The 21,200-nt window shown below is 39.8% G+C and overlaps 1 protein-coding gene across 1 annotated transcript in view; it reads left to right on the top strand.

Moving 5' to 3' along the window:
• The first annotated feature begins 1,635 nt into the window (after positions 1 to 1,635).
• LOC143974143 (prostaglandin reductase 1-like) overlaps positions 1,636 to 21,200 on the top strand; it is a 66,448-nt gene continuing 46,883 nt past the window's right edge. The window contains exon 1 of the mRNA XM_077475257.1: positions 1,636 to 1,722. Coding sequence (XP_077331383.1) covers positions 1,718 to 1,722 — 5 coding nt within the window. The 5' untranslated portion in view covers positions 1,636 to 1,717. The remainder of the gene's footprint in view (positions 1,723 to 21,200) is intronic.

Consider the following 21,200-nt stretch of genomic DNA (forward strand, 5'->3'; position numbering starts at 1 on the left):
GGATCAGCCTCCACAGTATAAGCCACTGTGTCGCTTCTTGGGCTGTCTTTGCTGGAATGCTGGGGAGATCCCTCGTTCTTCCGTGGGGATGTTGTACCTCGTATTACATAAGGTAAAGAAGAGGACTTTCCATGGTATAGTATGTTTGCAACTCAGTTTATTTGTAACAACTTAAAAGTACTCACATTTAGTACGATAAAACAGGTATTGTAAAAAAGCGTTCGGAACTTCCGCTCGGCTAGCACGCCGTTTGCACTAAAGGTGTACGTATCTGGCCACGCCCTACGCGTTTCGTCATTCAGACATCATCTGGCGCTCCAGATGATGTCTGAATGACGAAACGCGTAGGGCGTGGCCAGATACGTACACCTTTAGTGCAAACGGCGTGCTAGCCGAGTGGAAGTTCCGAACGCTTTTTTACAATACCTGTTTTATCGTACTAAATGTGAGTACTTTTAAGTTGTTACAAATAAACTGAGTTGCAAACATACTATACCATGGAAAGTCCTCTTCTTTACCTTATGTAATACGAGGTACAACATCCCCACGGAAGAACGAGGGATCTCCCCAGCATTCCAGCAAAGACAGCCCAAGAAGCGACACAGTGGCTTATACTGTGGAGGCTGATCCACCCCGGACGGGGTCGTATTTCTGGTGAGAGCAAAATTCATAAACACGAACGGATAAGCGAAGTTACTCCCTCCATTCTTCTTCTATACATAGAAAATCTCTCTTTTTTCACTATCTAAATTCCATTTTTTATTTTTATTTTTATATTATGGACTAAATCTCTATTTCTTATATTTTTTACATTTTTATATTATGGACTAATATCTCTAATTTTTCTTGTATTTTTTCCCAATTTTCATATCTACAATTGGGAATTTTTTGAAATCTAACACAGTGTGTATATATTTATTGTACTTTTCATATTTCATTTTTTCACTTGTGTTTCACAATTGTACAAATTTGAATTTTTTGATTTTTGCTTTATGGTTATTTGATTGAATTTGTATACCAAAGTTTTTGGTTACGCCATCACCACAGTCACAGGCACATTGGGTATTTTTTAGTATACATATTTTTTAGTATATTTTTTAAAAAAGTTTCACTGTTGATTATAGATTGAGTTTAGCATACATAGCATCATTTACTTTAGGCATCTAATTCATTCACATTTATATATATTTTTTATTCCTATTTTCACCCATTTTTATATTTTTTCATATTAATTTATTAACCAGCATGCTGGAAAATTTATATTTATTTTTGTATGTACAATTTAATATTGATTGATACATTATTTATTGGGTTTATTATACCAGTATATTTTGGTTCATTCAGGATTCTTTAGAGTTTAAAACCATTAGCCAGCAAGCTGAAAAATCTGTACATTTCTATGATATCTAAATTTAGGGAGTCCAAAAAGGTATAGCGCCATATCTATTTTTTCTACCTCACTTTATGTACCACATCAGTTAACTTAAAACTTTGCACATCTCCAAATTTGTATCCTATTATTTTTTTTACAGTTTTTTTAATTATTCAGATCTCAACACCTTTCAAAACACCTACAAAGCATAATTTTGCTGTTAGATGGAATTTCCCCTTTAACTAATGCTGCCAATTACAGGAGGGAGGAGTCTGTATAAATACACAAGTTTGCCAACTGCATTTAGAAACTTACTGAAACTGGGATAACATTCATCATAGAACAATGAGGTAAAATGCACGATACGTTTCTCCACAAAATATTTTTCTGTAAAATTTTTCGCAACCTGTCGTATATTAGTTATATGTAACTAGGAATACATGTCTTTATTATTTTTGTTAAATAATGTGATACTGTGGGTCATCTAAGGACACATTCTGTATCCTATTTCCGTACATGTTTATCTTAATTGAAGCTCAACTTGCTGTGGATTGCTATGCTACACATTGTTAATGGTAGAATTTGTTTTGCAAGAGGCAACTTGCCATACATGCAATAAGTACAAAGTATACAATTAAGCACAATTAAAGCCCAATACATAAATATATAAATCGTAGTTTACCAATTCGTAGATGTAACAGCTGGATTAGTTTTTCTTTTTTAGGCATTTTCCCTTTATTTTTATCTGGTAATCTGGGCAGTAATTCTGTTATTTATCAACTTCCTCTAACAGACCAAGCTGTCCAGACAAAGTAGCAAATAGAGGGTTTGTAGGTGGGGTGTGCAGTGTGGAGTGGCGGAATAACACACTCAGGTTCCAGTGTAGTGAAAGAACTTGTATTCAAATAATGCAGAGACTGTTCAAAAACAAAAGTAGTAAGTAATAGTAGTAATTTAGTGTGGCGCTAAATTACTACAACATGATAGAAAATATACTGTACTTAATGTGCATAAACCTCTAATATAAATTAATGATATCAATCTCAATTCATAAAGTGCAAAAATGTGAAATAAATGCAAAATTATATTTCATAAAAAATCACCAACATAATAAAATTAGTGTGTTGAAAAAACTATTTTCAAATCCTATAAACAAATAATAAGTCCCAATTCATGAAATAAAAAATAAAAAATGTGTAATACATGTGCAACATCCAAAAAAATATAAAGTGTATAGTATCATATCAAAGTGCAAGCGAATTCCGCTTGTATACAATAAATATAAGCAATTCAAGAATTAGATAGTTTTAGCACCCAATGCTGATCACCATAGTGATATCACTCATGATATACGGTGCCTTAAATCATACCTCTTGAAATTTTCCACATTTAGTCATGTTACAACCAAAAATGTAAATGTATTTTATTGGGATTTTATGTGATAGACCAACACATAGTGGCGCCTAATTGTGAAGTGGAAAGAAAATGATAAATGGTTTTCAAGATTTTTTACAAATAAATATGTGAAAAGTGTGGTGTGCATTTGTATTCAGCCCCTTTTACTCTGATATCCTTAACTAAAATCTATTGGAACCAATTGTCTTCACTCTTCAGCAGTCACCTAGTTAGTAAATAGAGTCCACCTGTGTGTAATTTAATCTTAGTATAAATACAACTGTTCTGTGAAGCCCTCAGAGGTTTGTTAGAGAACCTTAGTGAACAAACATACCTACCAAGACATGGCCGTCCACCTAGACTGACAGGCTGGGCAAGGAGAGCATTAATCAGAGAAGCAGCCAAGAGGCTCATGGTGAATCTGGAGAAGCTGCAGAGATCCACAGCTTAGGTGGGAGAATCTGTCCATAGGACAACTATCAGTTGTGCACTCCACAAATCTGGCCTTTATGGAAGAGTGACAAGAAGAAAGCCATTGTTGAAAGAAAGCCATAGGAAGTCCTGTTTGCAGTTTGGGAGAAGCCATGTGGAGGACATAGCCAACAAGAAGAAGCTGCTCTGGTCAGATGAGCCCAAAATTGAACTTTTTGGCCTAAAAGCAAAACACTATGTGTGGTGGAAAACTAACACTGCACATCACCCTGAACACACCATCTGCGAAACATGGTGGTGGCAGCATCATGTTGTGGGGATGCTTTTCTTCAGCAGGGACAGGGAAGCCGGTCAGAGTTGATGGGAAGATGGATGGCATCAAATATACGGCAATGTTAGAAGAAAACCTGTTAGAGTCTGCAAAAGACTTGAGACTGGGGCAGAAGTTCACTTTCCAGCAGGACAACGGCCCTAAACATGCAGCAAGAACTACAATGGAATGGTTTAGATCAAAACATATTCAAAGCATATTCATGTTTTAGAATGGCCTAGTCAAAGTCCAGACCTAAATCCAATTGAGAATCTGTATCAAGACTTGAAAATTGCTGTTCACAGACGCTCTCCATCCAATCTGACAGTGCTTGAGCTATTTTGCAAAGAAGAATTGGGCAAAAATGTCACTCTAGATGTGCAAAGCTGGTAGAGACATACCCAAAAAGACTTACAGCTGTAATCCAAAGAATTGACTGGGGGAGGGGGGGGGGGTGGCTGAATACAAATGTACGCCACACATTTCACATATTTATTTGTAAAATAATTTGAAGACCATTTATCATTTTCCTTCCATCTTACAATTATGCATCACTTTGTGTTGGTTCACATAAAATCCCAATAAAATACATTTACGTTTTTGGTTGTAACATAACAAAATGTGAAAAATGTCAAGGGGTGTGAATACTTTTTCAAGGCACTGTAAGATAAGTTTGGCTCCTTACCAGATAGTGTGAACCATATTAAATGGTCGACAGCGCATTTAAAATAACCAGGATGTCTTCCTGTCTCTCCTCATCCCCTTGCTTTAAATTCTCCCAGCATTGTAATGAAAATCAAGAAAACAACATCTCATAGCCCAAAATGTTTAAAAAAATCTGTATCTTTAATAATAGACAGTTCCCCAGAAGACGTCATTCTTTGACGAAACGTGCATTGGGCAGGGCCTACACATGACGAATTTATGCTATCTGACTGCCGGAGCACCGGTGTTTGGAGCTTGCCTGCTCAGGGAATCATTCTGTGGATCTATTGATGTGATTTTACTGTGGAAAATATGTAAGTGCACTTATATTATTAAAGATATAGATATTTTAAACATATTGCGCTATCAGATGTAATTTTCTTGCTTTGCATTACATTGCTGGAAGAGTCCGCAGCAAGGGGATGAGGAGTGACAGGAAGACATCCTGGTTATTTTAAATGCACTGTCTAACATTTAATATGATCCACACTATCTGGCAAGGAGCCAACCTTCTTTTCTATCACAGTTGATATCACTGTGGTGATCAGCATTGCATGTAACAATTATCTATTTCTTGGATTGCTTATATTTATTGGATAAAAGTGGCCTTCACTTGCACTTGGATATGGGACTATACACCTTATATTTTTTTTGGATGTTGCACATGAATTACCCATTGTTTTAGATTTTCTAATCAATGAATTGGGATTTGTTTATAGGATTAGAATATTCGTTTTTCAACACATGAAATGTAAATTTGTATTTATTTCACATTTTTGCACTTTATGAATTGAGATTTATATAATTTATTTATATAAGAGTTTTATGCACATTTAGTATGGTATATTTTCTATCATGCTGTATTAATTTAGCACCACACTATTTGATTTATTTATGCACAAAATCATAAGATCATTGGTATCACAGATTTTGGTGTAGGCTGCTTTTATGTATTAAAAATGTCCCCAGTGTAGAATTATTTTTGTCTTCATACAGTTCACAAACAACCCTGTGGGAAGGCAGCCCAACTGGAAGAACTCACACTTCCAACAGTGGGCAGAGAGTAGACTGCAGCTGACTGTCAGTATCTGTAGAGAGGTGAAGAATGCGGCTTAGCGGTCTTGTGCCCAACAGGCAGGTGTCCAGAGAAGTTGCGAGCCCTGCGGTTTCCCCTTTGCATCAGGAGGCTTTCCCTGATGCCAGTGCTGTCCCTTACAGGTGGGATACTTGTTCCTAATCTACCAACTTGCAAATGTGTGCCAAACCTGGGAGCCAGGGCCTTAAATAGGCTCTGCCTGACCCAAGATAATTGTCAGAGTCACATCGGGTGGCAACATCCAAATGGATGATTCCCCAGTGACCCAGGAAACCATAAAGGAACTGTGTTCCTCTTGACTTTACCTCCAACTGCAGTGCTGCTGCATGGAGTGCCACCTACAGTGGAGAAAGTAGACTGCACCTGCCTACAGGTTGAAACAAACCATTTACCACTGACAGGGGTGCTTACGATGGTCAGCTTTTATTCATATATGTTAAACCTTTATCCCCAGAGGAAAAAACGGTTACTGTAACTACACATAAAGTGTGAGCTGGAGTTCAGCTTCAGTTTGTTAGTCAAGTCCATCTAAATGTGCTAGTCTAACCCAAAATCTGCCCAGACTGACAATGCTGCTGTCCAAATATGGCTCCATTCCTCCTCCATCCAGAGTGGAGACAGACTAAGGAAGGAGGTGTATAACTGGCTGGAATACCAGATGAAATAAAGAGAACAAAAAGTCAAAAAAAAAAGTGAACTAATGCAGCCACCACATCTAAGAATTGGTAAGCTGCAATACGTTTATGCCTCCATAGCAAGCCACTTACTATGGGGGCACGGCTGCAGGCTTGAATCTGAGCCGGGCTGTGTGTGTCTACGGTGCGGCTCAGCCCTCGCTCCCCTTACTCTCTTCTCACACAGAATTTGATGGGCAGAATTGGGAGCCAATGGACTGCTGCTTCTGTGAGCAGACAGATGGATTGAGATCAGGCTCAGGTAGGTATACAGGCGGGTGATACAAATACATGAACATTTATTTACCTTAATCCAGGGAATGCAATGACTTTAATTAGTAGGGAATAGTCAGGTCATCAGGCTGGCTGTGCTGTGTAAATCTCAGGACTGGATGTACAGAAATATAAATCCTTTAGTAAGCAGAATATATGCATATGTGTAATCTTGTTTGCAAGAAGAGGACTTGCAGCGAGGAAATTAATAAAAGAGCAAAGAAGGGGCTGGGGTTAAAACCTGTCGTCATTCCTAGGCCCCTTTCACACTGAGGTGGTTTTCAGGCGCTACAGCGCTAAAAATAGCGCCTGTGTAGCGCCTGAAAAAAACGGCCCCTTTCACTCCAGTGTGAAAGCTGGAGGGCTTTCACACTGGAGTGGTGGGCTAGCAGGACGGTGAAAAAAGTCCTGCTAGCTGCATCTTTGGAGCGGTGAAGGAGCGGTGTATTCACCGCTCCTAAAACGCCCCTACCCATTGGAATCAATGGGGCAGCGCGGCTATACTGCCGGCAAAGCGACTCTGCAGCCACGCTTTTAACCCTTTTTCGGCCGGTAGCGGGGCGGTTTAAAATGACGGTAAAGCGCCTCTTAAAGTAGCGCCGCTTTACAGCCGATGCCCGCACCGCCCCAGTGTGAAAGGGGCCTTAGAAGGCCATGTTCCAGGCTCCACAATCATGAAGTATAAGCATCTTACTTTGAAGGGCCAACAGCTGCTGCTGTCTGCAAACTTGGCCTGAGATAGTACAAAGATGATATGTTAGGCTCCATTCACACATTACCTTTTAATGGCACCCCAGTCATGGTACAATTTTTCCGTGATTGTCACATGACAAATTGGAGCAAAATCGAAGAACACGTGTCACCCAAAAGAAGTTTCGGAAATTCTTTTGGGCGACACGTGTCCCGTGATTTTGTATATAAAAAGTAGCAAGGATAAAGGTAAAAAAAGCCCCAGAGTAATGCCCAAGGTATGAGAGAGTTTTCTCCTCACAGGCAACACCGATTATCTCATTGAGTGACTAAAAGGGAGAGAACAGATATGATACGAAAAAGGAAGAGGGGAAGAAAGAGGGTGAGGAGGGGGGCAGAGGGTGAGAACATTTGCCTGGGGAGTCGAATAAAGGAAAGGGGAGAGAGAAGAAGAGGGAACCTGAGTGGTCAGAGCAGTAGGCCCTAGCAACCTGAGGTAGGTCATAAGGGAAGCACGGTGCTAGAGCATTATATCCTATCCACTGACCCCCAAACCTTAAGGTATTGAGCATGTGTGTCTTCCAAGATTGAAGTGATCTTCCCATGCACCATGGTGCCCATGAGCCTCTTTTTTATTTCACTAACATTAAGAAAGGGTTGTCTCCATACCCGGACTAGAGTCTGGTACAAATCTCACCAGCCTCCATTTTTATAATGTTTTTATGTTTTTTAATGTATTTACAATTTTTGTTATATTTATTTATTTTTTCTTGCAAAGCTATTCCTACTCAGATCAAGCAAATATAGGCAGGGACTACAATAAAATATATATATATATATATATATATATATATATAAATGTAAAGTTGTGTTCTTTGTGGGAGCTTGCAGAAGAATGTGACCCCTACAGTCTGTGCAATGCCATTAAACCCTGAAAACAGACCGTGTCCTCCAATTCATGATTTTGGTGGCTCCACTTTAACATTCCACCTCCCAACACTTTTTATGTGTTTTCTAAATATTGTTTTTTAAATATTATTTACCAATGTACATCAAGGATGCACCACTGGCTGCAGGCAGCCCAGTATGTGGTCAAGGTAATGGCCTGCCCTGCTGCATGTGTCATAACTGATAGAGCCTTTAGTGCAGTGGAAGAGAGAAGTTTACTTTTATTAAAATGAATGAAGTCTGGAACAAAGAGTTCTACAAAACGTTTATATTACATTAACTAATAAAAGACCAAAAACTTTCCTTTCTTATTTCTGTTGTTGCCACTGGTACCAACATTTCCACCTCCTGGCACCTACCTTTCTTTTTTTTTTCCCCTCCTTCCCATTGTCAAAAAATACAAATAAATACTCCTTTAAATCCAAAAAGAGCTAAAGCTCAAGTTTTATTGAAAAGAACTCTTTGAGCCTTATGTCTCAACATTTGGCCTTGTTCTCATTGTCTGGGGCTTTAGAGTGCAAGAGTGCAATGCGAAATGCAATGAATTTGAAGGGGAAGATGCCAGGTACACACACTGCTGTGGTTGTCTCAATTTGAATGACAGTTGGAGAGTGTTGACCCAACACCAAAATTTACTTGCTAAATTGGGAACTGGCATGAACAAAGGGAAATTGCAAAGTACTAGCAATGGATTTGAAATATTAGCATAATATAACTACAGTACTTGAATCTGTAATAATTACGCAACTGAAGGTCTAAGTGAATTGTAATTACTGATACAGTATGTTTACATTACATAGTTACATAGTTAGGTTGAAAAAATACACATTAAGTTCAATCAATAAAAATGGGGGAAAATAAATCATACAATCCCATATACACAATCCTATACCTGCAGATGATTCAGAGGAAGGCAGAAAACAACAGCAAAGCATGACCCAAGTTGCTCCAGCAGGGAAAAATTCCTTCCTGATACCCTGAGAGGCAATTGGATAGTGCCTGTATACAATGTACATATAAATGTTAGTATCCAGTTATATTATGTACATTTAGGAAATAATCCAGCCCTTTTTTAAACCAAGCTCCTGAGCTAGCCAGAACCAGCTCTTGAGGAAGTCTATTCCACACTTTCACAGCTTTTACTCCAGATGTAAAACGTGCCCCCTTGTCCCCTGTGATGACTCATCACCAAGTTCACTATATGGACCACTTATGTATTTATACATGTTGATCATATCCCCCCCCTTAATCTTCTCGAGAGAATACATTCAGTTCCTCTAATCTTTCCTCAAAGCTGAGCTCCTCCATGCATTTTATCAGTTTGCTTGCCCTTCTCTGCACTTTCTCCAATTCCCCAATATCCTTTTTTCCTTTTTGAGAACTGGTGCCCAAAGCTGAACTGCATATTCCAGATGAGGTCTTACTAATGATTTGTACAGGGGTAAAATAATATCTCTCTCTCTCTCTCTCTGGAGTCCATTCCTCTCCTAATACAAGAAGGGACCAAAACCCCCAGATCCTTCTCCACCATTGATTCCCCCAGTTATACTCCCCCTAGTATGTATGATGCATGCATATTCTTAGCCCCCAAGTGCAAAACTTTACATGTATCTACATTAAACCTCATTTGCCACATAGTTGCCCAATTAAAGAATGCATTGAGGTCAGCTTGTAAGTTGGTGACATCCTGTATTATTCCATTGCATAGCTTGATGTTCTCTGCAAACACTGAAATTGTACTTTTAATCCCAGACCCTATATCATTAATAAATATATTAAATACTTCAGCCCCGGAAAGGGTTTGCCCCCTTTCTGACCAGGCCATATTTTTGCGATACGGCACTGCGTCGCTTTAACTGACAACTGCGTGGTCGTACGACGTTGTACCCAAACAAAATGTATGTCCTTTTTTCCCCACAAATTGAGCTTTCTTTTGGTGGCATTTGATCACCTCTGAATATAAAGGGGTGGGTCCTGCGCAAATCGTGCCACTCAAATAAAATACACAAATTCAAAATAATATAAATATGTGCATACATACAATGCCGTGAAAAAAAATATAGTCCAAAAAACAGCACGCATAAAAATATATAAAAAATATATAAAAAAATGGAAAAAAGGTTTAATGATAGAACAATAATAAAATGTCCGCTACTCAAGGCTCCCAGAACTCTCACTTTTAAACGAAGTGAATAAGCAAATCAAACAAACTCCAGGATTCTCTTATTTCATTCATAAATAATAAATAATAGCCATCAGGAAATCCAAAGGAGGGATGCAATGATACAATTCCGCCACTAGAGGGCCAGTCCCAGCTTCCAGAATAGGTGAAATGGATCTTCAGTTCTATTTCACAGTGTATGGCTCAAAATAAGAGAGAGGAGGGGGAGAGAGAGAAACAGGAGACTTCCATAGTGTAGTAGTTTAAAAAACGGCAGGTAGATTTATTAAAAAGCAGTAAAGACTCTCACATTTTAATTGCAAAAACAAGCACAATCAGGAAGAGGGTATAATGACAACTTTCTCCCGCCTTACTCTACTTCCGGTTCGTCCTCTGGCCAATCCCTACGCGTTACATCATGTGACTTCTTCATGGGGATGCTGATAGGACCTTGCTGGCCTCCATAAGTATAATGAGAACAGGAACCGGAAATGCCAGTTCGGCCATTTTGGAAAAGGGCAATGATAGAGGTAAACAAGCGAAAACAGGAAGTGCTGTCTCCGCCATCTTGCTACTCCAACATTGCTAGACGGAAGTGTAGAAAACCACCATCTTGGAGTAGAAGAAAAACACAGAATCGCCAATATAGACAAAAGCAGCGCTAATAAAATATTCAAAAAAATATAAATTACTTTAATGATAAAGTTTTATCATTAAAGTAATTTATATTTTTTTGAATATTTTATTAGCGCTGTTTTTGACTATATTGGCGATTCTGTGTTTTTCTTCTACTCCAAGATGGTGGTTTTCTACACTTCCGTCTAGCAATGTTGGAGTAGCAAGATGGCGGAGACAGCACTTCCTGTTTTCGCTTGTTTACCTCTATCCTTGCCCTTTTCCAAAATGGCCGAACTGGCATTTCCGGTTCCTGTTCTCATTATACTTATGGAGGCCAGCAAGGTCCTATCAGCATCCCCATGAAGAAGTCACATGATGTAACGCGTAGGGATTGGCCAGAGGACGAACCGGAAGTAGAGTAAGGCGGGAGGAAGTTGTCATTATACCCTCTTCCTGATTGTGCTTGTTTTTGCAATTAAAATGTGAGAGTCTTTACTGCTTTTTAATAAATCTACCTGCCGTTTTTTAAACTACTACACTATGGAAGTCTCCTGTTTCTCTCTCTCCCCCTCCTCTCTCTTATTTTGAGCCATACACTGTGAAATAGAAGTGAAGATCCATTTCACCTATTCTGGAAGCTGGGACTGGCCCTCTAGTGGCGGAATTGTATCATTGCATCCCTCCTTTGGATTTCCTGATGGCTATTTATTATTTATGAATGAAATAAGAGAATCCTGGAGTTTGTTTGATTTGCTTATTCACTTCGTTTAAAGGTGAGAGTTCTGGGAGCCTTGAGTAGCGGACATTTTATTATTGTTCTATCATTAAACCTTTTTTCAATTTTTTTATATATTTTTTATATATTTTTATGCGTGCTGTTTTTTGGACTATATTTTTTTTCACGGCATTGTATGTATGCACATATTTATATTATTTTGAATTTGTGTATTTTATTTGAGTGGCACGATTTGCGCAGGACCCACCCCTTTATATTCATTATTTGATAGTTTGTGCTCACTATTTTGTCCTGCTGCATTTTTTAGTTAGCATTTGCACTTTATATCACTCAGGCTCTTTTTTACAGCATCTGTGTTTCATTATATCTGATTTTGGATTTTGTTCCACTTTAGTCACTTATTACCACTTAGCGGCGCGAAGGCTGACCACTTTTATTTGATCACCTCTGCAGTTTTTATTTTTTGCGTTTATTTTTTTTTATTTTTATTCTTTATTTAAATTTTTTATTTAAGTTGCGTACAAAACATAATCAAGTATTATAAAAGAAAACCATAGGACCAAAATACATTCATGCCCTTAAATTTTTCACATTATCCTGGTTTTCTTTCTTTACTTCTCGAGTTCTTCTAAAATATCTCCCTCCCACCCCTCTCCCCACCCCTACCGACCCATTACCTCGTTAAAAATCATAGATTGTCTAAAGATTTTCCAGTATTTCCATTTCACATGGAATCTCTTTCTTTCTCTTTCTTCCTCCATTCCCAGCCCTTCAATACTATACATTTCCTCAACTTTTCCTAGCCATTCCTTTACTTTGGGTGCTTCTATTTCTTTCCATTTTTTCGGAATCAGGCTTTTTGCCACGTTTATTAATGAGCTTGTGAGGGAATTCCTATACTCCTTAATTGGGGTATCTACTGCATGGAATAGGCATAACCATGGGTTCTCAGGTAACTGTATTTTAGCTATTACTTCTATATATCTTATTATTTCTCTCCAATATTCTTTAATCTTGGGACAATCCCACCATATATGGGCCAAACTTCCCGTTTGTCCACAATTCCTCCAACATTTCCCAGATTGTCCCTCCTGGTACTTTGCCATTATATCTGGGGTCCTATACCATCTTACTAAAATTTTATAATTTGTTTCTATCATCTTACTATTTTCCGTGGATCTGTGCACCATCTTCAATATTTTTTCTATATTTTGGTTTTCACCCCGTGCTCCTATCTCTTCTTCCCATTTTTGAATGAAAGTTGGTACCTCCGCTTCACATTCCCGTCTCAAGACCTTATAAAGCTGGGCAATACCTGCCCTTGGGGATTTCCCCTCACATATCCGCTCCAAGGCAGTCAAATTTTCTCCATCTCTAAGCGGTTGTGGTAGTCTTGAGACGAAATGTCTAAGCTGCAGGTATCGCCACTCATTCAAATCCATCCAATCATTTTCTTTCTGTAATATTGCTAGTGTTTTCAATTTCCCCTCTTTAATTATGTGTCGTAATTGCATATTATCTTGTTTTATCCATTTCCCTCCTATTGTACTTTTACCAGGTGCAAAAAAATCATTATCTTTTAAATAAATTAAAGGGGAATTATATTTCCACTTATTATGTTTGTGTATTCCCTCCCATACTCTAAACACATTTTTTGTGACCAAAGGTGTTGTCTTCCCTAGTGATCTATATTTTAAAGGAGTCCAGATTTCTCTACCTAAATTTGTGCCTGATAAACTGTGTTTTATTTTTCCCCATCTTTTTTTACTTTCTAATTTTGCCCATTCCACCACCCGTGTTAACACTGCTGCTTCGTAATATTTTCTAAAGTCTGGGACATTCAGACCCCCCTCGTCTTTTCCCTTTTGCAAAGTCTTCAGTGGGATTCTAGGTTTCTTGTTGTTCCAGATAAATTTAGAAATTAAAGAATTTATCATTTTAAAATATAGGGGGGGGATATATATTGGTAATAGCTGAAATTTATAAAGGATTTTAGGTTGAATAATCATTTTTAAGGCATTAATTCTTCCTAACCATGACAGGGGCTTTGTTCTCATTCTCCTTATTTCTTCTCTCAATTCTTCTAGAAGGGGGATATAGTTTATTAGGTACATTTTTTCTATTGATGCAGTCAGTTTAATCCCTAAATATTTAATTTCCTTTTGCCATAGAAATGGGAATTCTCTCTTAATGTCAAGTTCTTCTCTCGGATTTATATTTACGTTTAAGATTTCTGACTTGCTTGGGTTGATTTTAAAGTTAGATAATTCTCCGTATTCCTGTAAAGCCTTTAACAAGTTTGGCATGGAGATTCGTGGGCTGGATACATAAAACAGAATATCATCCGCGAATGCGGCTGTCTTATGTATTTCCCCCTCTATCTCAACCCCCTTTATATCTGGGTTTCTCCTTATCGTCTCCAGGAGTGGCTCCAATGCCAGAACGAACAATAGGGGGGACAGCGGACACCCCTGTCTAGTCCCATTGTTCATTCTGAAGGCTGTTGATAGTACCCCATTAACTCTTACCACTGCCTTGGGGCTGTTATATAGTGCCTTTATCCACTTCAAAATTTTGGGACCAAACCCCATTCCCCTTAGGGTACCCATCATGAATCCCCAGTCTACTCGGTCAAAAGCTTTCTCAGCATCTATTGATAGGAGTAGACTGGGGATTCTACTCTCCTTCATCCTCTGAAGCAGTAATAATGACCTTACTCCATTATCTTTTCCTTCTCGCCCCTCAATGAATCCCACCTGATCTGCATGGACTAAGCTAGGCATTAACTTCTTTATTCTAGCGGCCAATATTTTTGCGAACAATTTAATGTCCGTATTGAGTAGTGAGATCGGTCTATAGTTTGAGCATATTGTATTCTCTTTTCCCTCTTTCAATATCGTGGAGATTGTCGCAGTGGAGGCCTCCTCGCTCAGTCCATATTTTGTACCTAGTCCATTATAATATGCACATAAAATTGGGGCTAGTATGTCTCCAAACTTTTTTAGATATTCTATTGTATAGCCATCAGGCCCTGGACTCTTTCCTCCTTTGGTCTCTTTTATTGCCTGTATTACTTCTTGGACTGAGATTGGATTCTCCAATTCCTGCGCCAATTCCCCCGGTATTTTAGGGATATTTGCTTGAAATATATAGTCTTTGATTTTTCCCCTTCTCTTCATCTCTTGCTTTTCTGTCTCTTTTTTTCTCACGGAATATAACTGCCCATAATATTCTCTAAAAACTTCTGCTATTTCCTTAGTTTTATAGACCGACTCTCCCTCTTTATTTAATATTTTCTCTATATAATTCTTCGATCTTTTTTTCCTCAATATCTTTGCTAAGATCTTACTATTTTTAATGCCGCTATAATATCTCTCTTTATTAATCCTATTATATATCGTCCTCATTTCCTGTTCCATTAATTCCCCGAGTTCCTCTCTTTTCATAGCCAGTTTATGTAATAGGTCCACTACCTGTCCACTTTCCCTGCCATTTGCCTTTTTATGTTCTTGCTCTAATCCATGGATTTCCTCCCTCAACTCTCTACTCTTTTTAATACCTTCTCTCTTCCTATTTGTACCTAGTGAAATATATATCCCTCTTATATAAGCTTTATGTGTCTCCCAAATAATATTTTCCATATTCTCTTCATTTAAATTAGTGGTAAAAAAAAACTCCAATTCCTTTCTAATTATTTCCTCTCCCTTCTCGTCCAACAGTTCCCTATTCAATTTCCAGGAAAAAGGAGATTTCTGAAATCCTGGGATTTTGATCTTCAGGCATATTGGAGAATGATCAGACAATGTTCTAATTCCTATATCTGTGGATATCACCTCGTCCAGAACCCTATGTTCCACTAACCAGTAGTCGATCCTTGTGTACGTCCCGTGTACCGGGGAATAGAACGAGTAGTCTCGTATCCTTGGGTGCATAGTTCTCCACACATCCATAAGCTGGTACTGATATAGCCTGTGTTTTATTATTCTCCTCTGCTCCTTCCCAATCCCCTGCACACGGGACGAACTATCCATTTGCGGATTCATACAAAAGTTCATATCTCCAGCTATAATTACTCTTCCTCTTTTAAAATCCCATAATTTCTCCAATATTCCTTTCAGAAAAACCGTTGGACTTCTATTTGGGCAGTATATGTTAGCGAGGGTATAGTCTACTCCCCATAGTTTCCCCTTCAGAAAGAGGAATCTACCCTCCGGGTCGACTAATCTTTCTTCTATTTTATAGTATACCTCCCGTCCTATACCGATAGCTACCCCTTTTGAGTTCCTTGAGTAAGAATCTCCATAAAACCACACCGGGAACCTAGGGGAGTATATTCTAATCTTGCTTTCGTATGATAGATGGGTTTCCTGTAAGAACACTATACCCGCTTCATATTGTTCTATTTCTTTCAGAATTTTAAACCGCTTTGCTGATTCATTTAGCCCCCTAACGTTATATGACAAACAATTAACTATAGACATAGCTTTTAGTCAGGCTGGTTTCTCCTCTTTTCTCACTTAACGAGGTTCTCTGCTGTCGGGTCTTCTTTCTCCCCCCACCCCTCCCACCCCCCCTCCCAACCTCCTCCCAACCCTCCCAGACCCCTCTTTGGTCCTTGTACCTATATCCAGAATATATCCCCATCCTGGAATATGTACCTCACCCCTTGGGGTGAAGCTCCAAGCCCGGCATTCCGTGTCCCTCCACTCCCCCCCGGCCTTGAAGGCCCGGTAGACATAGGGGGGGAGAGGAGGGAGCAGATAGTCCAGGGAGGCTCTTCCCGTTTTCACCCATACCCACATTAACTTTTATTTACTTTACCTCTCCCATCTCGTTTCTTTTGTAATAAATTACACCAGCCCCCCCTCCCCCCCCTCTCCCCCTACCCCCCCCCCCCCTTACATTAAGCTCTCTGCCCTATTCCCTCTTCAATTAGTCTTTCTTCTCTTTCCGATCGCTTAGGTATACTAATGGTTGGAATCTGTAACTCTGTACAAAAGTCCTGTACTTCTTCCGGAAATTTCAATCTAACCGTCTTTCCGTCCCTATGTACTATCAATGCTGCAGGAAACCCCCAACTATATTTAATATTAGCTTGTCTTAAATGTTCTAGTAATGGTTTTAATTGTCTTCTTCTGGATAATGTTTCACTTGACAAGTCCGCAAATACTTGCAAAGTTGTTTGCTCGTATTGCAACGGGTGTCTCTCTCTGAGGTTCCTCCATATTTTCTCCTTATCTGTATACCGATGGAATTTAACAATGACATCTCGTGGGGTCTCCTCCTTCATTCCTAGAGGCTTTCTAATTCTATGTACTCTATCGATCTTTAACTCCTCGTCCTCTTCTCGTCCTAGTAGGGGGTTAAATATTTTCCTTATTTTTTCTTCCAGTTTCTCTCCATTTTGCTCTGGGAGGGCTCTTATCCTTAGATTTTGGCGTCTATTTTGATTTTCCTGTGCTTCCATTTTATAGAAGGTATTTCTTTGGTTTATTTGCAGTGCTTTCACTTGCGATTTTAATTCTGCGATTTCTTGTGTTTGTTTCTCAGTTCTCTCCTCAGCCTCTTCTACTCTCCGCAGCAAATGGCCCAGATCCATCCGGACATTTGTAATCTCACTCTTAATTAAACTTTCCATCCTTTCAAACATTGCCATCATCTCGATCTTCGTGGGCATTTGAGCTATACTTCGCTGTTCTTCCCCGTCCCCCTCGTAAGTTTCCATCTCTCTCTCTGTTTGTGTTTCTTCTCTTGTTTTATCTCCTTGGGCTCCTTTTAACTTAGCCATTTCCTTTTTTGCGTTTTTGGTTGGCAAGGATGTTTTTTTTTCTACATCTGGGCTTTTTTGGTTACCCTCTTTAGTTGTCAAGTATTTTTGTATTGAACTAGCGGTTACACTAGTATTTAAACTCTCCCTCGGGGTTTTAGATTCTGTTGTTTTATGTGATCTTCCCCTCATCATGTATCTTGTTCACTTGTCTTGTTTGACAAAATAGTTGTCCTGTATAGAGGGGAGTACCTCTCGGTTCCAATCTTTGCTTTTATTGGATTTGAATGGAGGGGCAAGGGGAGAGAAGAATATCCTGCCATTTCACCTCTCAGGCACCCTAGTTTAGATGGAATACTTCTCTTCACTTTTGCTTTAAGAATGGAAAATTCTGCGACTTGATGGATTTTTTTTTTAACTTTTTTTTTTTTTTTTATTAGGGCACCTGTAAAGATCCTGTAAAGGAACAATAAAAAAAAAAAAAAACGTACCCTTCGTCCCTTTTTTCCGATCTCTATATAGCGTAAGAGGGGCGGGAGCACACGTAGAGAGAGAGGAAAAAAAAAAGAAAACGCATAAGGAACAAAAAAAAAAAAAAAAAAAAAAAGGGGAATGTCCTTATACTTTTGCAGCTCTATTTCTACTTGATCCAATTGTCTAATCAGCTGCTATCCACCACATAATGGAAAGTTACTCTCCAGAAAATATCGCTCCAAGCTTATCGCATAGTTAAATCGCAGAGTTCATCATTTAATTTGCAGCTTAGTTCATAACATAGTTCATAACCTTTTCAGTCAGTACTAAGCTGTATCAATACTTAGTCCTTAAGTGAGCTTAAAACTCAGTACTAGTTTCAACTATCAGTTTAGTAGTTTCCAGTACTTCCAGCATTTAATCAATTGAGCCACTCCTGGATTCATAGTTTTCAGACAAAATCATTGCTCCATCAAGACCTCTCTTATGTCTCCAGTCACTTAACCCTTTCAGGCCCCCTAGTTTAGATGGAATTGAAAATTCTGCAACTTGGTGGATTTTTTTTTTTTGTATTTTATTTTGCTGGGGCACCTATGAAAATCCTATAAAGAACCTATGAAAAACGTACCATTCATCCCTCTTTCCCGGTCTCTGTATAACGTAAGAGAGGCGGGAAGATACGAAGGAAAAAAAAAAAAACGCAGAGGGGGGGGGAGGATTCGGAGGGAAGAAAAAAAAGGAATGTCCTTATGCTTTTTCAGCTCTATATTAGCTTAACCCAATTATCTAATCAGCTGCTATCCACCACAGGAAGGAAAGTTACTCTCCAGTAGATATAATGGAAAGTTACTCTCCAGTAGGTATCGCTCCGAACTTATCGCATAGTTAAATCGCAGAGTTCATCACTTAATTTGCAGCTTAGTTCATAGCATAGTTCATAACCTTTTCAGTCAGTACTAAGCTGTATCAATACTTAGTCCTTAAGTGAGCTTAAAACTCAGTACTAGTTTCAACTATCAGTTTAGCAGTTTCCAGTAATTCCAGCATTTAATCAATTGAGCCACTCCTAGGGTTATTAGGCAATCATTGACATTTAAACAAGTCCTCTCATTGGTACGTTCTTACAAACATTTCAATTCCGTAGCTCTCATAGATTCATAGGTTTCAAAAAGAATCATTGCTCCATCAAGACCTCTCTTATGTCTCCAGTCAGTTAAATTTTAGCCAGTCCCAGCTGCTGCATCTCTCCCTCAGTTAGTCATCAAATCTCTTTAGCTTCCACAGCAAACACAGTTCAAACACAGTTCACGATGCAACAGCGCTGGATAACCTAGGGGCTCTGGAGGGTAGTATGCAGAGCATAATATACAGAGGACACAAAGGCAGAGATAAGAGGGGGGGCGTATGGAGGAGACAGAGGGGAGGCCAGCAACCAACAGTCACTCGTGGGGTCTCAGGATCAGGTGTTTTCTCTTGCAGCCATTTTTTTGATTGAACCAGGGATATCTCTCACTTACCCCTGTTCAGTTTCCTGCATCCTTTACTGCTGTCCACCCCGATCTATCAGTCGCTCCTCCTTGGTCTCCTGATCCAATATCATGGGGAATAGGCATCTGCGGGGTCACCATGTGCTGTCCTCTAACACGGTGTTCTATCCCACTTCACCAGCATCTGCATCAGACTTGCTGCCATGGATCTCCTGCCTCCCCTTCCGTCCTCACAGACACCGCCTCGGGCTCCTCCCCCAGCTTTCCCACATCACATCCTCCCCCCTTTTTTGCGTTTATAAACAAAAAAAGAGTGGCAATTTTGAAAAAACACAATATTTTGTCGTTTTTTCTATAATAAATATCCCAATTTGTTTCCTCCGTTTAGGCGGATATGTATTCTTCTAAATATTTTTGGGAAAAAGTTGCAATAAGCCTTTTTTCTAATAATATATTTGAAGAATTTTTGGGGATTTGTAGTACTATCTTTTGCAATCTGTCATTCGTTTTGAATTTTTGAGTCCTTGATTTCCTTTTTACACATTCTGTTTTTATACTTTTTAAAAGCTCTTTTCTTATTACCGTATATACTCGAGTATAAGCCGAGATTTTCAGCCTCTTTTTTGAGGCTGAAAGTGCCCCCCTCGGCTTATACTCGAGTCATCGCTGTCTGCCTGCTCGATCAGCGTGTCGAGCAGACAGACAGCGGCCATTCTATTCTAATTCAAAAGCCGCGCCTCCGGCTCCGCCTTCGCCTGTGATAGGCGGAACACTGAATTTCCCAGCAGCCTGTGTTCCGCCTATCACGGACATCCGCTCATCCTCGTACTACGGACGAGGATGAAAGGATGGCCGTGATAGGCGGAACACAGACTGCTGGGAAATTGTGTTCCGCCTATCACAGACAGGGAGGCGCGGCATTTGAACAGGAAAATGGGCGCCGACGAAGAGCGGTGATCCTGGGACGGGACCGGACGGAGGCTCGGCTCGGCTCGGGACGGGACGGGACCGGACGGAGTCTCGGGACGGGACGGGACCGGACCGGACGGAGGCTCGGCTCGGGACAGGACGGGACCGGACGGGACCGGACGGAGGCTCGGGACCGGACGGAGGCTGGGGACACAGGTAGGCTGGACACACAAGGCCTCACACACACACACACACACACACACACACACACACGGATGGACACACACACAGGGATGGATGGATGGATGGATGGACGGACACACACACAGGGATGGATGGATGGATGGATGGATGGACGGACACACACACAGGGATGGATGGATGGATGGACACACACACACACAGGGATGGATGGATGGATGGACACACACACACACAGGGATGGATGGATGGATGGACACACACACAGGGATGGATGGATGGATGGACACACACACAGGGATGGACAGGCATATCTCACCCTCGGCTTATACACGAGTCAATAGGTTTCCCAGTTTTTTGGGGGTAAATTGGGGGCCTCGGCTTATACTCGGGTCGGCCTATACTCGAGTATATACGGTATTTACTTTTTTTTAATTTCGGACATGAGCCACATGGGTTTTATTTTTAACCCTTTAAAATTATTGCCCATGGGAATATGCTTTGCAGCGAGTTTGCATACAGTAAATTCCCAATTCTGTTCTGTGTTCATCAATGCCAATATTCCCTCCCAGTCTAAGTCTTGGAGAGCAGCCCTCATCTTTGGAAAATGTGCTCTCTTAAAGTTAAGTGTTTTATATTTCCAGTATGAGCTTGTTGCCTACAGTTAACAATAAAATAAATCATGTTGTGGTCACTGCTACCCAGATGTTCTTTTATATGAATGTTGGTAATAAGCTCTGCATGGTTTGAGAGTACCAGGTCCAGCAGAGCATCATTCCTAATCGGGGCCTCTGTAAACTGGACCATACAATTGTCTTGTAATAGGTTTATACATTTTTGCCCTTTAACTGTTCCTTCAGTGCCATTACTCCAGTCAATTTCCAGGTATTTATTATTATCACTGTCCCAGCCTTTGCAGCCCTTTCTATCTGTGAAAGGAGCTGAGTCTCCA

The sequence above is a fragment of the Lithobates pipiens genome, unplaced genomic scaffold, assembly GCF_037356315.1.
Source record: "Lithobates pipiens isolate NorthernLeopardFrog02 unplaced genomic scaffold, aLitPip1_a1.2 Scaffold_13, whole genome shotgun sequence".
Classification (NCBI taxonomy): domain Eukaryota; kingdom Metazoa; phylum Chordata; class Amphibia; order Anura; family Ranidae; genus Lithobates; species Lithobates pipiens.